Genomic DNA, 18,150 nt, shown 5'->3' with positions numbered 1-18,150 from the left:
TCTATTTATTTATATTTTACGAGAGATTAATATTAAAAGTGAGAGTATTGTAGTAAATTAAATAGTTGAATATAGATGAAATTGGGTATGAGCTAAAATAAAGTGAATTTAGTGGGAATATTTCTGAATTTGAAATAAGAATTGAAATGGTTTTAATACTTAATTAATTTTAAATTTATTATAATGATTAAAGATGACTTCTTAAAGTTAATTAATTCTTAAAAGTTTTGGCCTTCAGCACCACCTCCATAATCTTTACCAAGTTCTTATTTTGTAAAATTCTTTTATTCGAAAAATACTCTACTGCAGCATTGATTTTGTCTTCTTGTAATGTTTTTTTGTAATTCCACATACGTAGATTTACATAAAATATCACATATATATATATTTATATTAATATTTTTTTAATAAAAATTATAAAAAATTGTCACGTTCGAAATAGTAGTATTTTATAAAAAATAAAAAAAATAAAAAACTATGTATCACAATATTTGTATCTTCGTATTCCTATTGATACTCATATCCGTAATCAATATCCACTTTTCATTTATTTCATGGACCACCCAACCAGTAATGGCTTTTCCTCTTACCAATCCTGATTTCTTCCTTTGGTTGTTTTTTCATGTGAAGCGACTGTTAACGCACGCCTTTTGGGCTTGCCTGCCATCATGTCTGTCTTCTATCCTTCATACTCATACATTCCTAATTTTTATTTTTCCCATGCATAACACTGCTAAATTATCAAATTATGGTCAGACTTTAAAATCAGTACATAGGAAGGTAAGTATAGTTTTAATGTTAAAACGAGAGAGAAAATGGAGAAAAGAAATGGGAATTTGAATAAGAAAAACTACTTGATAAGGTAAGTTATTGACAAATCCAGACACAAAATAGATGGAGATATCTATGCCTTGATGTCTCAATTTTTTTAATAAGGTCACTTTTTAATATTAAAATTATTATACACATATTTGAACGTGTCAAGATATAAATACGTAGATTGCATAAATACAGATTACACGGAGAGAGAAGTAAGAAGTGGACGGTTTGGGCGGTTGCTTTACAAGGTTGCCGGCCCTGGGGACATACGTTTTGAAAAAACTGACGACTGAAAAAGACATTTCCAAGAAGAAAAACTGCAAAAAAAGGATTTATTTGACCATATAATTATGAAATTTTGAAATCAAATAATGCTTCTGAAATGACCCCATCTCCTGTCATCATCACCTTTATGAAATTCTCGTATGAAATGTCAGAAATATTGTTCTCAAGAACGGCAAACCTAAATCAAACACACAATCCATCTTTTTTTTTTTTTGTCTATTTATTTGCATACATATACTGATGACAATATACTTCCAAAATATACAACGAAATTATAACAGAAAGGTTTTAACATATAAGAAAAATCACAAACGAGTATATTTTAGTGTAGTCGAACTTAATCAACAACGAGGCAAATGTGAAATCGTGCACTATATGAGTTAAGAGAAATTTGAACGTTAATTAGACGGTTTAGCGTTTTGTAGTTACACACCACAAACTTACCACAAGGCCCTTTGAGATCTGCACTTCTACACAATTTACTATTTAAACTACAGAACAAGAACTCCACAAGCAGTACTGGTAAAGTGGAATGCAAGCCCACAAATTGCAGCTGACATAGCAGAACTGAAGAATGCAAGGACATAAACAACTGATAAAATGAAAAACAAGCATAACTGTGATTAATGTTGCACCAAGTGGCTCTGCTGCTACATTGTCTCTTGCGCAGTAGAAAACATTAAAGAAGAGGCTACTTGGGTAAATTCAACAAATAGTTTTCTTGATCTGCTCAAAAACTAAATCTATACAGTCCATCTATTATCATTTGGCATCCAAACACAAAAAATGCTTACTCCAATCATGTTTGGCCAGATCGAACATACCGCAATTGTATTGGCTATGTGATCAATCGCTTTCTTACATTTGTATCAATCACATGACAAGTGTAATTCACTCATCATATGATTGGTTTAGATTCGAGCAAACCTGATTCATACTAGAATTTCCAAATACTTTACTATGAAGCACAAAGAAGGGAGATATAGAAAGTCGAAACCCGGTGCAGGCTTGGTGCTTCTGGCTTCAGCTTCTCACATTTTCTACAGTAGTTGCATGCTTCTGAGTCAATCTAGCAGAACTGAGAGATAATAAAGATGGATAGACAAGAACTGCCGAGCAGGATATGGAGGTCAATCCAGAGCACACTTATCATGGGATAAAAGAAAGGATAAAGCACATGAGGATCCCCACCACCAGCCTGACATTACCAACACAGGCCCTCCTCAGTTCGAATAAAGGAACATGTCTGTCTTTGAATTGTATTAATCATTCTCAACCATATCCGAAAAAGATCCGGCCTTAAATTATTGAGAATTTATAACATATGGAATAGGAGAAGAAAAAGGGCACAAATCGTAATTTTGAATAGTAGATATAATTAAACAACTTGAGCTTTAGAGGAACTCATGAAGTTCCAAAATGAAGGGACTCAAATACTTGTAGTAAAGCATATGTATGTATTTTCATCATAAATGCAACAAATTTTGAGAATCTTGAAGCCTGCCATATTTTTATTGTTCCTCTTATCTTAACTAATTTTGGCTTGACATTACCTTTAGATGTTGTTGATCTCTTAGGTTGTGATTGCAAGAATGTCCCCCATCAGTATTTGAAATGTAAAACAATAAAACCACAAAGAAAGAGAGCAGCACAATGAAGAAAATAAAATTTCTAAGCGAGCCTCATACTTCTGTACACTTCAAATTAAGAATCTCCGAGATCACCAAAAAAATAATATTTTAACATTATGGTAAAGAACAGGTTATTAAACTGGTACCTGCATTTTTTTTTTGGAGAACTACAAATTGTTAACAAAAAGGACTTGGTAAGAAACTTGAATATCATTAACAGACCGAGTCAGTGCTATCGCTCTTGTCATTTCTTCCCGTACTAGTTTTCATTAATCTTGGTCTAGGCTTCATGGGCTTCAAGAAGCAAGCCTGAAAACTAACCATAGCTTTCAAAACCTCAATTATCCTTGTCTCAATATCAATACCATTAGGCTCGAGGACTCGTAAACACCTGGCAACTGCCTCCATTGTACTCATACATCCAGCAAATGGTTCTTTCCTCAGAATCAAGTCCGAGTCAAAAATAGTACCACCATCAACCCCAGCATCAAAATCTAAACAAACTTGAATGGCAAACTTGGATAAAAATGGTAAACTTGCAAGCACCATTTCCTTGGCATGCTTCCATGTTCCATCAAAAAGAATCAGAACGAAATCATCCATGCCAATGAAATCACAAGAGGAACCAAACCGATTAACTTCAGCAAATGGCAAGGCATTTGGACCTAATAAAGTGCTCCCATCAACACCAGAAACACATATATGCATGTGGCTCGTTTTGCATGTATTCATATCAATGGGAAATAGTAGAAAGAAGCAGAAATGGGAAAGAAAAAAGAACCCAATAATTCAAGCGATGTGTTTTAACACAGTTTCCATCAAAACTATCCATATGAATTTATGGCGAGGATCATTCCACACAATATAATACCACTAAGGCATGGCTTCAAACATCAAAAGAGAGAAGAAAAAAAGTAAAAGGTTACCCCAAATTGGTTCTTTCTTTTGTTCCAAAAAAAGAAATCGAATACAACACCTAGTGATTAGTATAACTCACACATGTCTCTCTATTACCTGATGGAGCTCCGTTGGGCTTTGGAACTTATTCTTGGCTACGACTTTAAGATTAACACCTTATCTCACTCTCAACCGTGGTTACAGAAAGATACACGAGGTAAATCCATTTACATTCACAAGACACAATATTAATGCACGGATCATTTTTTTCACTTTCGCAATATCAGTATTAGAAACCTACTTGATTCACAGGCGTTTATCGTAGAAAATTAAATAAAGCAAGGTCCAACAGTTTTCGCACGAGGTAAATACGACAGTCAGAAAGCACTAGCTCAAAAGAGAGGAAACATAAAGAAATAAAAACCATTTCAGTTTGATGTTAGCGACATACCAGGGAAGAGATAAAGAGCTCGACCAAGAGGCAAATTGGGGTTTTCACAAGCTTGATCATGGAGAGAATCGAGAAGCTTCGATTGACCGTATTTCAGCTTACGTCCGACAATAATTTCGCAGTTCAGGAGGCATCTGGATAGGAGGGGCACGGTGGCAAGCTTGTGGCGGCGCTCATGTGGATGGTGGAGGATCACGATTTTTGCGGCCGTGGGGATGGGAGTTGACGGGAGGGTGTGGCAAAGGCACACGTTTACGGGGCGGCCGCAGCCGGTGGTGCAGATTATCCGCCGTGTTTGGTTATGGTCGCCGGCGGAGGAGGTGGCTGACGCAACTTCTTCAGGCAAGTCCATTGGGCTTTTCTTCTGATCTGAAAGAGTACTACGTTAAAAGGAAACTAATGGGCCTTTTTAAATGATTAAAGAGTAGCCCAAACGAGAGTGGGTCTTTAAGTCACTAAAGCCCAAATAATCAAATACTTACAGCCCAAATTTGGGCTGATTTCCGAGAGGCCCGTCAAGAATGAAAGCCCATTAGCTATGATAGTATAGAAGATTGGAGGAAAATCAAGAAAATATACTAAAAAACAATGGCGACTTTGAATGTGGACGCGACTTCTTCTTCTTCACCAGCTGCACTTCCTGGAGTTTCTCGTTTCCATCACACCCCTTGTTACTGGTATTTAGATTCTTCTTTCCCTTTCTCTCTCTCTCTCTCTCTCTCTAAGTTGTTAAACTATGTGCATGTTTTGATTGATCACATGTGCAACCCTTTTTGTCTTTTTGTTGTTATTTGTTTGTGTAATTTGCAGATTGCTTTATTCTGATGTTTGCTGTTATGGGTCAGTGTTGGAATCGGTATCTGAATTTATTGGATGCATTTTTAGATTTTCAATACGCGGACGGAGGGGGGGAAAGGAGAACGAAATCTTGAAATGCAATTCAGATGTTGTCGGATAGTTTGTTATGATCTGATGTGTTACTAATGTTTCTTCGGTGGAAATACTATTGATCGTGTGTGATTTTAAGTTTTATGAGCTTAGTGTTTTTTTTGATGTATTTTGATTGATGAACTGTATGATTGAATTTGGTTTTAGCATTTTCATAGTTTGGATGTTAAGTTTGTCCACTTTTTGATTTTGATAGTGAGGAGAATGTATATTTGCTATGTAAGAAGCTCTCAGAGGATGGGATCGCGAAATCAGATGGATCTGATCTATATGTGGTTTTCATTTCCAATGAAAAAAAGCAGGCAAGTAATTTTGGTTGGTCGTGATCAATTAATTCTTGATTCCTTGTCCCTGTATTCTTGAAATGCTGAGTACACAATGTCAGTAAACCGAGACTCAAATTGATCACCTTTTATCAGATACCATTGTGGCATCAAAAGGCAAGCCCGAGAGCAGATGGGGTGATTCTCTGGGATTATCATGTTATCTGTGTACAAGTAAGAAACTTATGATGTTATTGAAGAACGGAACATTTCTGGCCAACAAATGTGGTAGAGAAGGGAAAAGGTTTTGACCGTCATGTCTCATAATGTCTCTTGCAGAAAAGAAAAGATAGCAACCTGCCTCATCTAGTGTGGGATTTAGATTCAAGCCTTCCTTTCCCATCTCCATTAGCCACATATGTTGCAGAAACTATTCGGCCTTCATTTCAACTATTCTCTGAGTTTCAGAGGTAAGAATATTTAGATGCTATCATGACATTCTGTGGGATGTTTTGATTTCTATGGTGTAGCTTTCAGGTACAGATCAACTGCAAATATGTGTGCTGTTTCTGTAAATCACTTCAGCTGTAGCCATACCATCTCTGCCAGATCTAATTTTTGTTGTCCCTGAAGGAATTCTTTCTGCATGTGGAGAAAAATTCTTCTATGTTCTTTATCTTCATTTCTCCAAATATGCAATACTTAAGGGAAAAATAACAAATTGTAAAATGTATACCATACCAGTTATATACGGATAACGCAAAGGCTCATGGAAAACAAATCTGAATTAACAATGTACTGGTCCAATTTGAACTGGAATGAACCATCACCCTTGTGGTATTTTATGGTTGTAAACATGGTTTTACAGTAACCAGGAAGATTTTTCAAGGAATTTCTTTGTTCTGTCTGAAAATGGTCAATTTGGTACTTTCAGGTTTTTTCGGATTGTACATGCACCAGTATTCCTGCGATCTTTTGCATCTGACAGAAGACACATGAAAGATTCTGCTGGAAACTGGATTTCTCCACCTCCTTCATATGAAGTAATTATTGCAGAAGGTAAGAATTCTGGTTTCTCATTGAATTTCACACTTCATCTTACTAATTCCTGTCTAATCATCTAAGATCACTACATTGCTTTAAGTTTCTACTTACCACTTGATAAATCAGCACAAGTTGAGAGATTGTGGTAGTTACTTTTAGCCCCTCTTCCATTCTTTATACTATATAAAGATTTCAAATAATGCATAAATAAATAGTTGTAGGATTGATAAATAAATATTAGTCATTTAAATTTGTACAAGTGTGTCAACAATGCTAGTACAAGTTCTTCCCCTCTTGCTAAATGAAGAATAGCAAGAAACAACTTTTTTCTTTTCTCATTGGAAAATATGATATGTGAAAGGGGAAACGTGCTGGCATGTCTATGAAGTTTCGGAGAGTTGAAGCAATATAAACCTCATGACATTTTTTAGGCTCCAATGTGAATTAAGTTAATAATGGATTTTTTTTAATATGTTTGATACTTTGCTCTCTCCTCTTCTTCTTTTATTTCCCCCTATTCCATCTCTGCGGAAAGTTGTTTCCAGGCAATGTCGTTGTTTCATATGCTGACCTGTATTTTGTTTCTGTAGATGGAACTGATCATAACCTGAATGAGTACATGGAGATGTCCTCTGCCAATGTTGTGAAAAGCATTGGACCTGATACTATAGATGCTGTATTGAACCAAAAGCTTGGTGTGCTAGTGAGTGAAAGCCATTTAGAGGAATTCTTTTCAAAGATTTCCTGATAATTGGTGAAAATTAGGTGGCAGCATTGAGTTTTATGCTTAGGAAAGCATCTTGTATCACCACCTGGTACACAGAAACTGATATCTGATCTTACCTTATGAAGACAGTAAATTAAACATTTTTGGATCAATGAATGCATCAAAGATTTATACTTATGCTGTGCATGTGTTTTCTTGGTCGTTATATTATGTTATACAATATGAATCCATTAAGATCTTTGCTGTTAATGTGTTCTAATTTTGGAGTTAACCTGTTGAGTTTCATTTATTAAATACTTCTCGGTTTCTGAGAGTTGTAAGACTAATTTGAGGACAGCAGATTTCAGCCAACGACACTCTGGATACGACAGCTCCTGCATCTCTTTCAGGACGTATAAAATTACTGTGCCTATTGTTGCAGCATTTTCTCATCTAACTAACGGACAGCTAAGCCCACACAAGGAAGCATATTTTCAAAAAAGCAACTCTACACTTTTCATAATAATATCATTCAGGCAAGCAGTGTCATGTTAACACTAGAATCACAACTTGAGTTAAAACCATTACACCTCCAAATAGTATCAAAAGCCAAGTGATTGCTTCTTTCTGTTTGCTTCAGGCTCCATTTTGGGCAAACCATCTACTAACATGTAACAATAATGTACGGAGTCTAATTCATTCCTCTATCCTGCTTCCAGCTGCAAGTCATCGCTTGCCCAGTCAAGGAATGCAGAGACTAATGCTCTAGCACGAGAACATGGCAAAGACTGCCTACACTCTATTGTACATCGATGAGCGGGAAATCACAGATTCAGGCCCCATCATCGCTATCTGACAACAGACAATCTTGTATTTGGTCTCTGGGGATAAACCAAAAAGGGGAAAAAAACATTTAGAAGATAGCACTTGTTGGTTTATGATATATGAAAAATGATGATAAGCATCTTTCCACCAGCAGAACATGGTGTCTGCTAGAAAAGAAAACAAAAATCGAATAAATTGGTTTTGATGTATAGACAACCAAAATTCAGCATAAAACTTCACCTTAGCAACTTGTGGTTGTCACGGCTATCCTTAGCCAGGGTTGTCATGGACTGAGGAAGCAGCAAAAAGAAGTTCTCCAGTAATGTGGGATCCTTTGGAAGAATCTGATATTGGCAACTTGAGCATGTAGATGCATAAATTTCAGAACTTGCTCTCCCATCGTGAAAATGGTTTGAACTTGTGCCGTTGGGTTTCTTAAGTGGATTATTGCATATAAGGCAGTAAGACTCAGGGGGTAGAGATTCACTGGGCTTCAAGTTGTATTTCTTTTGCCGCCTCTTAGTAGCCAAACAGCCATTATTATCACCAACTTCTGGAATCCTGTTGAAACAGAAAGGTGTGAGCTTCCCTGCTGTCCTCACAATTGTGCTTTCTCGTGAAGGATTTTCCTCCTGCAAAAAGAATATCGAATGCAAAGGTTGATCAGATGCTGATCCAGAAAAACAAACACACATCAAGTTATCACAAGTTTATTCCAAGGAGAAGTAAATTTCCATGCAACTTATGATGCCAACGAATTTGTTTGACCATGAGATAATTTTTGTTCTACTAATGCAAGCAAGAATGATTCACTTGGTAGAGTCACTTACTGTTGCCTTCTTCTGAGTAATGCAGGCAAAGTGGTGGATTCACAAATCAGCTTTTGAAGGGAATAGAATGGAGGCACTCCACAATATTTCTGAAAGACTCTTCCTCACAACTATTATTATTATTATTAATTTTAATTCTTGGAGCCAAGCCTCACGAGACTAACCTAGACTTATAAGCTTCATGTACTTCTGGTCGCGACAAAGGGTCTCCACTTCTGCCTTTCACAATAAGTTGAAAATTGAAATGTTTTGATAATGCCGTATTGGACTACTATACCCAATGTGCTCATACACAATTTTCATTAAAAATTTCATCTTAACCTGAGCATGTTTTTTTCAATTATTTTTACAGTACTTGAAAGGGATTGCTGCCGGAGCTTAACAAAGAGATACATCCAAGGGATTCCTACCTGCAATAATTTAACAAATGATGATATCAAGCCATTGATGCCAGAGCGAGGTCGCTGAAATGCTTCTACAGTCTTTAAACTGCCCTGACAAAAAATAAGAGGTACATAACAAAGAACTAATTTCATCAAAAGAAGGTACACACAGAGAAAATTATATAACATCCAATAAGACTCTCCACCATCAAGGAAATATAAGATCATATGCAAACCTGTCCAAAATGCAGCACATGTTCAACTCTTCAGATAGACAGTCACGAAGAGGAAGAACCACCGGTATCTTCCACCTAGCATCAACATACTGGATATCCGCAGCTAATGAGAAACCCTGTCCCTGGTAAAACAAGATATAAATAGCTTATGTGTTTGATGCTAAGCTTTCCCTGTTTCTAATATCACTTAACTTAGGAACAAAGTAGAGCACCCACTAACGGAAAACAACATATTAGTATGTTATTCGTCCAATATGGTAGTAGGGGCTAACCTTGACAGTTGCTTCAAGGACATGACATGCTATCTGGGATGTGCATGTTCCCATCACAACTTTGGTGTATCCATTTTCAAGAGCAACCTGCATAGCGGATACAGCATACTGAATTTTCTGCTTGTCCATCATCTGATTTTAATTAAAGAAGTGGTATAGAGACAGACCTTCTGCAAAGATAGCATGCGGAGATGCACTTGTAGATCTTCTTTTCCAGTAATATCACTGACAGCACCAAATAACTCAGTCAATCGATCTTTTCCATCCGTAGAATCATGTGAATAAATACTTTGAGTTGGAACAACAAAAAATTGTTTGGCCGGCGGTGCTAAACTTGCCACAATGAGTTTCATCTGATTGATTGCTCCATCATAATCATGAGAAGAAACTGGATAAATGGTACTTTCATCAATATAGGCGACCCCAACTCCAAATACTGGTAACAATCTATCTCTACTTGCTTCAAAATTCTTCTGTGCTTTTTGCTGCATCTCATGAACAAATTGAAGAGCCACCCTGAAAATAAAGAACGTGCTTAGAAAATCTAAGTCAATCAAAAATAAAAATGTGATTTTTTTATGCTCATATCTTTGACATTTATCAAGAAAATTCCGACTAAAGAAAGTAGAGTATCAGTTCTCTCCGCATATGGAAAGATTGCCAATTTAAGCTGGCCCAATGTATACGTTGCATTGTTTCCCGAATGAACTTCGAGGTACCTCACTTCTACGCAAAAAAATCGAAACCAAGCTCTAAAAAGTTATACAATGAGTCGATCTTCTCTAAGTATTTCTTCTGAAAAAGTTTCTTGCTGACACTTGATCAAGGCAAGCTCATAAAAATCAGGAACTCCAAGTAATTCAGGCTCAGCATCCAAGCTTAGAGAAATAAGGTTCTTCTCATTTAATCAGCTCCAATGCACAATCAATTGCAGACTCACAAACTTCAACACACACACAGAGCAATACCTAGAGGAAGGACCACCAGAGAACGCGACGAGAACATTATCGGAAGACGAAATCATTGCATTCGAAGTGACAGCGAAGCGAAACTTCCCGAATAAATTACTCCGAAAGCAATCGGCACAGAATCTTCCGCGGTCTCCGCCGCCTTCACTAACAGCGGGGTGGGTGGCGGCGATAGTTTCGTTAACCTTGCACTTGATGCAGAGGCCGTCGCAATTGAAGTTTCCGCCACCAGCCGAAACTCCGTCTTCCTGCACCGGCGGCCGTTTCTGGTCGTCTTCGTCGACGGAATGTTCATCTCCGTAGCAACCGGATTGGCAAGTCGCCGAATTGCACGCCATTTTTCCGATTTTCTTTTTTTCACTCTTTACAATCATACAGAAGTAAACTTCAATGGGGTTGTGAAAATATTCTAATGGACCTGCGAACATATTCAATGATGCTAAGTAAACTTAATTGGCCCATTAGGATATAATGATGGGCTTGGGTAGGACAGAATTGGGCCACCCATGGCAGTAATGGGCCTACTCAGTTACTGAATGGGATAATCAGATTCTATTGGGTCAATCAGATCTACAATGGCACTGTGGGGCTAATGAAATTCAAGAAATGGGCCTGATCAGAAACTCAATTATCTTCTATTGGGCCACCCAGATACTGAATGGGCTAATGAGATTCAATTGGGTCTAGTAATAGGCTTGGGGAGCTATTAAATGAGCTAATGGTAATGGGCCTGAGCAAATACTGGATTGGCCCTAATTGCCCACTAAGTACACCTACATGGGCTTGTATCAGTTCTTTCTCGGTGAAACTGTAAAACAGACTCATAACTCTGCATCTATCGCATTTCTCATGCTACATTGCCCATTTCCGCCGCCTAGCCCGCTGCAGATTTCTCCTCCTCCGCCGTTCACCGGTTTGAATGTAATCTCCAGGGCCCATGAGTAGCCTGATTATTGAGGACAGAAATGGCTCGCTTTTCGGGCGAGATGATATAGTTGTGCTATTTCAGAATTTGATTTCAATAATTGAAAACTTCATTGAGCTGAAAAAGATTGATGCTTGCAAAGCAGCATATACTAATATCACACATTGAAGAAAGTTCTTGGAAGAAACAAGAAAGTTCTTGAACTTGCACTACAAATTAAGATACTTCTTCTGCAGAATTCAAATTGATTAACCACCAGACATTCTCATTTTACCTAGAAAAATCAATGCTGAACCAAAAGAATTGGTGGTGAGCAGAACATCTACGTGTGTGTTTTGGTGTGTGCTGAGCACAGTGTTAATGATTTCTTTGTTTTTACTCTTGTATTTTTCTTCATCTGGTGAAGGGTAAAGAAGTGCGATACCTGGACCCATTCGTATACACACAAAAAATATCAGTTCCTTTTCACTGAGGGTCACAAACTGGGAAACAAGAATCTCCACGAGCGAAAAGGGTATTGTAATAGTGACATAAAAATCTGGGAGTCTATCTGTTAAATCCTCTATCATCATCCAACCTTTCTTACCTCCTCTTCAATTCCAGGAAATCCAAACCAACCAATCAGAATTCAAGAAACTTCATCACAGATAGACTAAGTACAACTAGACAATCCCACTTCTCTCTCCTCTCTCTAAAATCCTACGAAGAGAAACTCAGCCTCAAAATGCTGTCTACCCTTGTTGACACGTGTCCCACTGCTGACCACTGACTGATACACCAACTGTTTTTTCACTTCCCCCCTCCACTAAGAAATATATAAAAAAACACTTCTTCGTCTTCCAACAGAGAAGAGTTCTTGAACCGCTGCAGAAGCAGCAGAAAGCCCTTCTCAAAAGGTACATTAATTCACACCTTTTTCTTCATTGATTCTACTCTTTCTGCTCTTTAGCTCTCTGTGTACATATTATTTTTTCTTTTGCAACTTCAGTTCCTTCTGTGTAATCAAGAACCAGAATTCTTGTTTCTTGAGATATACAGAAAGTTTCAGCATGGCTTCTTTGGTTTCATCGCCATTTACACTGCCCAACTCAAAAGTAGAACACCTTTCTTCATTTTCACAAAAGAACTATTTCCTTCACTCTTTTCTTCCTAAAAAATTCAATAACACCAACACACAGTCATCTCATAAGTTCAAATGCGCTGCAATTGGCAATGGTTTGTTCACTCAAACCACACCCGAAGTCAGGAGGATCGTGCCCGAAAAGTCATCCAATGGCCTCCCCACTGTGAAAATTGTGTATGTAGTTTTAGAAGCTCAGTACCAATCATCCCTCACAGCTGCAGTTCAAAGTCTTAACCAGAGTGGACAGTATGCTTCATTTGAAGTTGTGGGGTACTTGGTTGAGGAGCTTAGAGATGCGAATACCTACAAAACTTTCTGTAAAGATCTCGAGGATGCGAATATCTTTATAGGATCATTGATTTTTGTGGAGGAACTGGCCTTAAAGGTTAAGGATGCAGTGGAGAAAGAGAGGGAGAGGCTTGACGCTGTGTTGGTATTCCCATCAATGCCTGAAGTAATGAGACTCAACAAGTTGGGCTCATTCAGTATGTCGCAGCTCGGGCAGTCGAAAAGCCCATTTTTCCAGCTATTCAAGAAGAAGAACAAGTCGTCTGCGGGCTTTGCTGACAGCATGTTGAAACTTGTGAGGACACTGCCTAAGGTTTTGAAGTACTTACCAAGTGATAAGGCGCAAGATGCTAGGATGTACATACTTAGCCTGCAGTTTTGGCTTGGGGGTTCACCGGATAATCTGGTGAATTTCTTGAAGATGATTTCCGGTTCTTATGTTCCTGCTTTAAAAGGGACGAAGATTGAGTACTCGGATCCGGTGCTGTACTTGGACAGCGGAATTTGGCACCCTTTGGCTCCTTGTATGTATGATGATGTGAAGGAGTACCTGAATTGGTATGCTACTAGGAGAGATACAAATGAGCAGCTCAAGAATCCAAATTCTCCTGTTATTGGACTCGTTTTGCAAAGGAGTCATATTGTTACAGGTGACGAGAGTCATTATGTGGCTGTGATCATGGAGCTGGAAGCTAGAGGGGCTAAAGTCATACCAATATTTGCTGGTGGTCTCGACTTCTCGGGTCCAGTCGAGAGGTACTTTATTGATCCAATCACGAAGAAGCCGATGGTGAACTCGGTCGTATCACTTACTGGTTTTGCTCTTGTTGGAGGTCCAGCAAGGCAGGACCATCCAAGGGCCGTCGAGGCGTTGATGAAGCTTGATGTGCCTTATATTGTGGCCTTGCCGTTGGTGTTCCAGACAACAGAGGAGTGGTTGAACAGCACATTGGGGCTCCACCCGATCCAGGTGGCTCTACAAGTTGCTCTTCCGGAGCTTGATGGGGGAATGGAGCCAATTGTTTTTGCAGGCCGAGATCCTAGAACAGGCAAGTGAATTTTGGCTGCTCCTTTCCTTTTTCCTTTGAATTTTAAGAAATGATTGTTTCAGTTTCTTCTGCAGGATCACTACATATAGATACTTGCTATTGATCATCTCTTTTCTTTCCGTATCTTGCATTTCTGGTGGATTCATGTACTCATCTTTTTGAATATTCCACTATATAATTGCAGGAAAATCACATGCTCTTCACAAAAGAGTGGAGCAACTCTGCACTAGAGCCATTAAATGGGCTGAGCTCAAGAGGAAATCCAAGGTACCTACTGGTTTATATAAGATTAGAACTTGTATGGTAGTAGTTCTATTAAAGACTAACCAAAACTAGCAAAGTATTCAAGAAATCTTCAAAACTATCAAATCAATGATCTGCAAGGAAATGGAATCAACGTAATTCAGAGTTATGAATGGTTTCTCCCATTTTGGTGCACTTCAATTGCATACTCGTTTGGGCTGTCAGGAATGGGATATGTCCTACTTCCAAAAAAAAGATCGTATGAGAAATCTGACAGAGTAAACTGATTAGAAATTCATTAGTCTTTGGTTATAATTTAACTAAAGATGTTAACACAATAAGTTTACAGCAACATAATAATTCCTAAACAATTGGCCTGATTCATTTCTTGCTACCATGATTTCTTTGCTTGAGCATTGGTCGTCTCAAGTTATGCTTCTAGATTTCAGTTTTCACAGTTTGTCATGAAGAAGATATTGAGAGGTATTTTCCACTTAGAGATTGAATCAACACGAAAGAAGATAAACTGATGCAAAGAAGATACAGTTTTCTTACTTTTATGTTTCTTGTATAACTTTACTCGGCTTTTCAAGCTTTCACTATATCGATTATGTACCGTAGACCTAGAGTAAGATATTACATTTTTGGATAGAAGTTTCATTTCTTAATCATATGCAGGCAGAGAAGAAGCTGGCTATCACCGTATTTAGCTTTCCCCCAGACAAAGGCAATGTTGGAACTGCTGCTTACTTGAATGTTTTCGCTTCCATTTACTCTGTACTTAAAGATCTCAAGAGTGATGGCTACAGTGTGGAAGGCCTTCCAGAAACTGCTGAAGCCTTGATAGAAGATATAATTCACGACAAAGAGGCTCAGTTTAACAGCCCAAATCTTAACATAGCCTACAAGATGGGTGTGAGAGAATACCAGAATCTGACTCCATATGCCACTGCTCTTGAAGAAAACTGGGGAAAGCCCCCGGGTAATTTGAACTCTGATGGAGAAAACCTCCTTGTTTACGGTAAACAATACGGAAACGTCTTTATTGGTGTTCAGCCCACATTTGGCTATGAGGGTGATCCGATGCGGCTACTCTTCTCTAAATCAGCAAGTCCACACCACGGATTTGCTGCTTACTACTCATTTGTCGAGAAAATCTTCAAGGCTGATGCGGTTCTGCACTTTGGCACTCATGGTTCTCTTGAATTCATGCCTGGGAAGCAGGTTGGTATGAGTGACGTTTGTTACCCCGACAGTCTCATTGGGAACATTCCCAATGTCTACTACTATGCAGCCAACAACCCATCTGAAGCCACCGTTGCTAAGCGTCGAAGCTATGCGAATACCATTAGTTACTTGACTCCTCCGGCTGAAAACGCGGGGCTTTACAAAGGACTCAAGCAGCTGAGCGAGCTGATATCCTCATACCAATCCCTTAAAGACACGGGACGTGGCCCTCAAATCGTGAACTCTATCATCAGCACAGCTAGGCAGTGCAATCTGGACAAGGACGTGGATCTTCCAGAAGAGGGAGTGGAAATCTCTGCCAAAGAGCGAGACCTTGTGGTTGGAAAGGTGTATTCCAAAATTATGGAAATCGAATCCCGTTTGCTACCCTGTGGTCTTCATGTCATTGGCGAGCCTCCATCTGCAATGGAAGCAGTTGCTACACTTGTCAACATTGCTGCTTTGGATCGACCAGAAGATGGAATTTCTTCGCTTCCATCTATATTGGCCGAGACGGTGGGCAGAGAAATTGAAGATGTCTACCGAGGAAGTGACAAGGGCATATTGAGGGACGTTGAACTCCTTCGCCAGATTACTGAGGCGTCACGTGGGGCGATTAGTGCATTTGTGGAGAGAACAACTAACAAGAAAGGCCAGGTTGTTGATGTTGCTGACAAGTTGACATCAATTCTTGGCTTCGGCCTAAATGAACCATGGATTCAGTACCTATCAAACACCAAATTTTACAGGGCTGACAGAGAAAAACTCAGAGTCTTGTTCCAGTTCTTAGGGGAATGCTTGAAGCTAGTTGTGGCTGACAATGAGTTGGGAAGTCTAAAACAAGCTCTCGAAGGGAAATATGTCGAGCCAGGTCCAGGAGGGGATCCAATCAGAAACCCAAAAGTGTTGCCCACTGGAAAGAATATCCATGCGTTGGACCCACAAGCTATTCCGACAACTGCAGCTATGCAGAGTGCAAAGGTGGTAGTTGACAGGTTGCTTGAGAGGCAAAAGATCGACAATGGAGGGAAATATCCCGAGACTGTCGCTCTTGTACTATGGGGAACAGATAACATCAAGACATATGGGGAATCACTGGCTCAGGTCTTGTGGATGATTGGAGTTAGGCCGGTTGCTGATACATTTGGACGTGTGAACCGAGTGGAACCTGTGAGTCTTGAAGAGCTTGGGAGACCAAGAGTTGATGTAGTTGTCAATTGTTCTGGTGTTTTCAGAGATCTCTTCATTAATCAGGTATTTGATGCCTTTTCAACTTCAATGAAAGGCTTCTACTTACCTTTCATCTGCATGCTATCGTTTCCTTATGTGTATCTGCTGATAAAAGTTCACTTCTGTTCACAGATGAATCTTCTTGATCGGGCTGTAAAAATGGTTGCTGAGCTGGACGAGCCTGAAGACCAAAACTATGTGAGAAAACACGCGCTAGAACAAGCGAAAACGTTAGGAGTTGAAGTGCGTGAAGCTGCATCTCGAATCTTCTCAAACGCCTCAGGCTCATATTCCTCCAACATTAACCTTGCTGTCGAGAATTCCTCATGGAATGATGAGAAGCAACTTCAGGACATGTACTTGAGCCGAAAATCATTTGCATTCGACTCTGATGCTCCCGGTGCGGGCATGACTGAAAAACGGAAGATTTTTGAGATGGCTCTGAGTACAGCTGATGCCACTTTCCAAAATCTTGACTCCTCAGAGATCTCCCTCACCGATGTTAGTCACTACTTTGATTCCGACCCAACAAACCTTGTACAAAACCTCAGGAAGGATGGCAAGAAGCCTAGCGCATACATAGCTGACACTACCACAGCTAATGCACAGGTAAATTCTTTAATTTCAAGATCAATTGCAACAATCTTTCCTGAGTGTTGGCAACCTTGTTTTGACAACTTCCTTGTATTGATGATTTAGGTCCGTACACTTTCTGAGACTGTGCGCCTCGATGCAAGAACCAAGTTGTTGAATCCTAAATGGTATGAGGGCATGCTGTCCACCGGATATGAGGGGGTCCGTGAGATTGAAAAACGTCTGACCAACACTGTTGGTTGGAGTGCAACTTCAGGACAAGTCGACAATTGGGTGTATGAAGAGGCAAACACGACTTTCATTCAAGACGAGCAAATGCTCAACAGACTCATGAGTACGAATCCAAACTCATTCAGAAAGTTGATTCAGACGTTCTTGGAGGCAAATGGACGCGGATACTGGGAAACTTCTGCAGAAAACATCGAGAGATTGAGGCAGCTGTACTCAGAAGTTGAAGACAAGATTGAAGGAATTGATCGTTGATTCTTGATTTGAAGAAGTTACTGTCAACTGCAAATAACATAGGTGGTCTCTTCTCCTTCCCTTCTTGTAGGATGGATCTTTGGATCTGTTCAAGAATTGGAACTGAATTTTTCACCAATATCCCAATGTATTCATTTTCCTGGGTGGTTGGTTGTCTGAATTGTAACCTGTAAACCTCTGATTCGCATAAATTCAATTTTCTGCCATTGTCATCATGTAATACCTCCATTGGCATTATTCATGCTCTCAATGCTAAGTATAACATAGACAATTCGGCAAAGGTTTGAGGACGTTGCAAGACAATATTTCAAAAAACACATAGTACGCCATTTCAGCCCTAAAATCATGTTTACACATTTGCTCCAGCCGTCAGGTCTTCATGCAACAATCTGCAAGAACCAGGTGCTTAAAGCTCTGCAGTTTAGTTGAA

The 18,150-nt window shown here is 39.1% G+C and overlaps 4 protein-coding genes across 4 annotated transcripts; 2 read left to right on the top strand and 2 right to left on the bottom strand.

The window, feature by feature from the left end:
* Nucleotides 2,825-4,455, bottom strand: LOC105159760 (DTW domain-containing protein 2). Its single transcript, XM_020693436.1, has 2 exons — nucleotides 4,084-4,455; nucleotides 2,825-3,400 (listed from the first exon to the last, which is right to left on the bottom strand). Exons 1-2 carry the CDS (start codon nucleotides 4,433-4,435, stop codon nucleotides 2,949-2,951), a joined length of 804 nt encoding a protein of 267 aa, XP_020549095.1. The 5' UTR covers nucleotides 4,436-4,455; the 3' UTR covers nucleotides 2,825-2,948.
* Nucleotides 4,626-7,242, top strand: LOC105159762 (protein N-terminal glutamine amidohydrolase). Its single transcript, XM_011076949.2, has 6 exons — nucleotides 4,626-4,760; nucleotides 5,228-5,333; nucleotides 5,451-5,528; nucleotides 5,634-5,764; nucleotides 6,229-6,353; nucleotides 6,929-7,242. Exons 1-6 carry the CDS (start codon nucleotides 4,672-4,674, stop codon nucleotides 7,084-7,086), a joined length of 687 nt encoding a protein of 228 aa, XP_011075251.1. The 5' UTR covers nucleotides 4,626-4,671; the 3' UTR covers nucleotides 7,087-7,242.
* On the bottom strand, nucleotides 7,536-10,986 carry LOC105159759 (cytoplasmic tRNA 2-thiolation protein 2). The gene is made up of 7 exons (XM_011076947.2): nucleotides 10,559-10,986; nucleotides 9,758-10,106; nucleotides 9,591-9,677; nucleotides 9,319-9,440; nucleotides 9,110-9,188; nucleotides 8,110-8,501; nucleotides 7,536-7,925 (listed from the first exon to the last, which is right to left on the bottom strand). Exons 1-7 carry the CDS (start codon nucleotides 10,984-10,986, stop codon nucleotides 7,877-7,879), a joined length of 1,506 nt encoding a protein of 501 aa, XP_011075249.2. The 3' UTR covers nucleotides 7,536-7,876.
* On the top strand, nucleotides 12,311-17,940 carry LOC105159758 (magnesium-chelatase subunit ChlH, chloroplastic). Its single transcript, XM_011076946.2, has 5 exons — nucleotides 12,311-13,943; nucleotides 14,128-14,210; nucleotides 14,865-16,667; nucleotides 16,776-17,252; nucleotides 17,343-17,940. The coding sequence occupies exons 1-5, from the start codon at nucleotides 12,533-12,535 to the stop codon at nucleotides 17,718-17,720; spliced, it is 4,152 nt and encodes a 1,383-aa protein (XP_011075248.1). The 5' UTR covers nucleotides 12,311-12,532; the 3' UTR covers nucleotides 17,721-17,940.

This window comes from Sesamum indicum, linkage group LG4 (genome assembly GCF_000512975.1).
Source record: "Sesamum indicum cultivar Zhongzhi No. 13 linkage group LG4, S_indicum_v1.0, whole genome shotgun sequence".
NCBI classification, from domain to species: Eukaryota; Viridiplantae; Streptophyta; class Magnoliopsida; order Lamiales; family Pedaliaceae; genus Sesamum; species Sesamum indicum.
The sequence above is the reverse complement of the archived record's forward strand: the minus strand, read 5'-3'. Positions and strand labels throughout refer to the sequence as shown.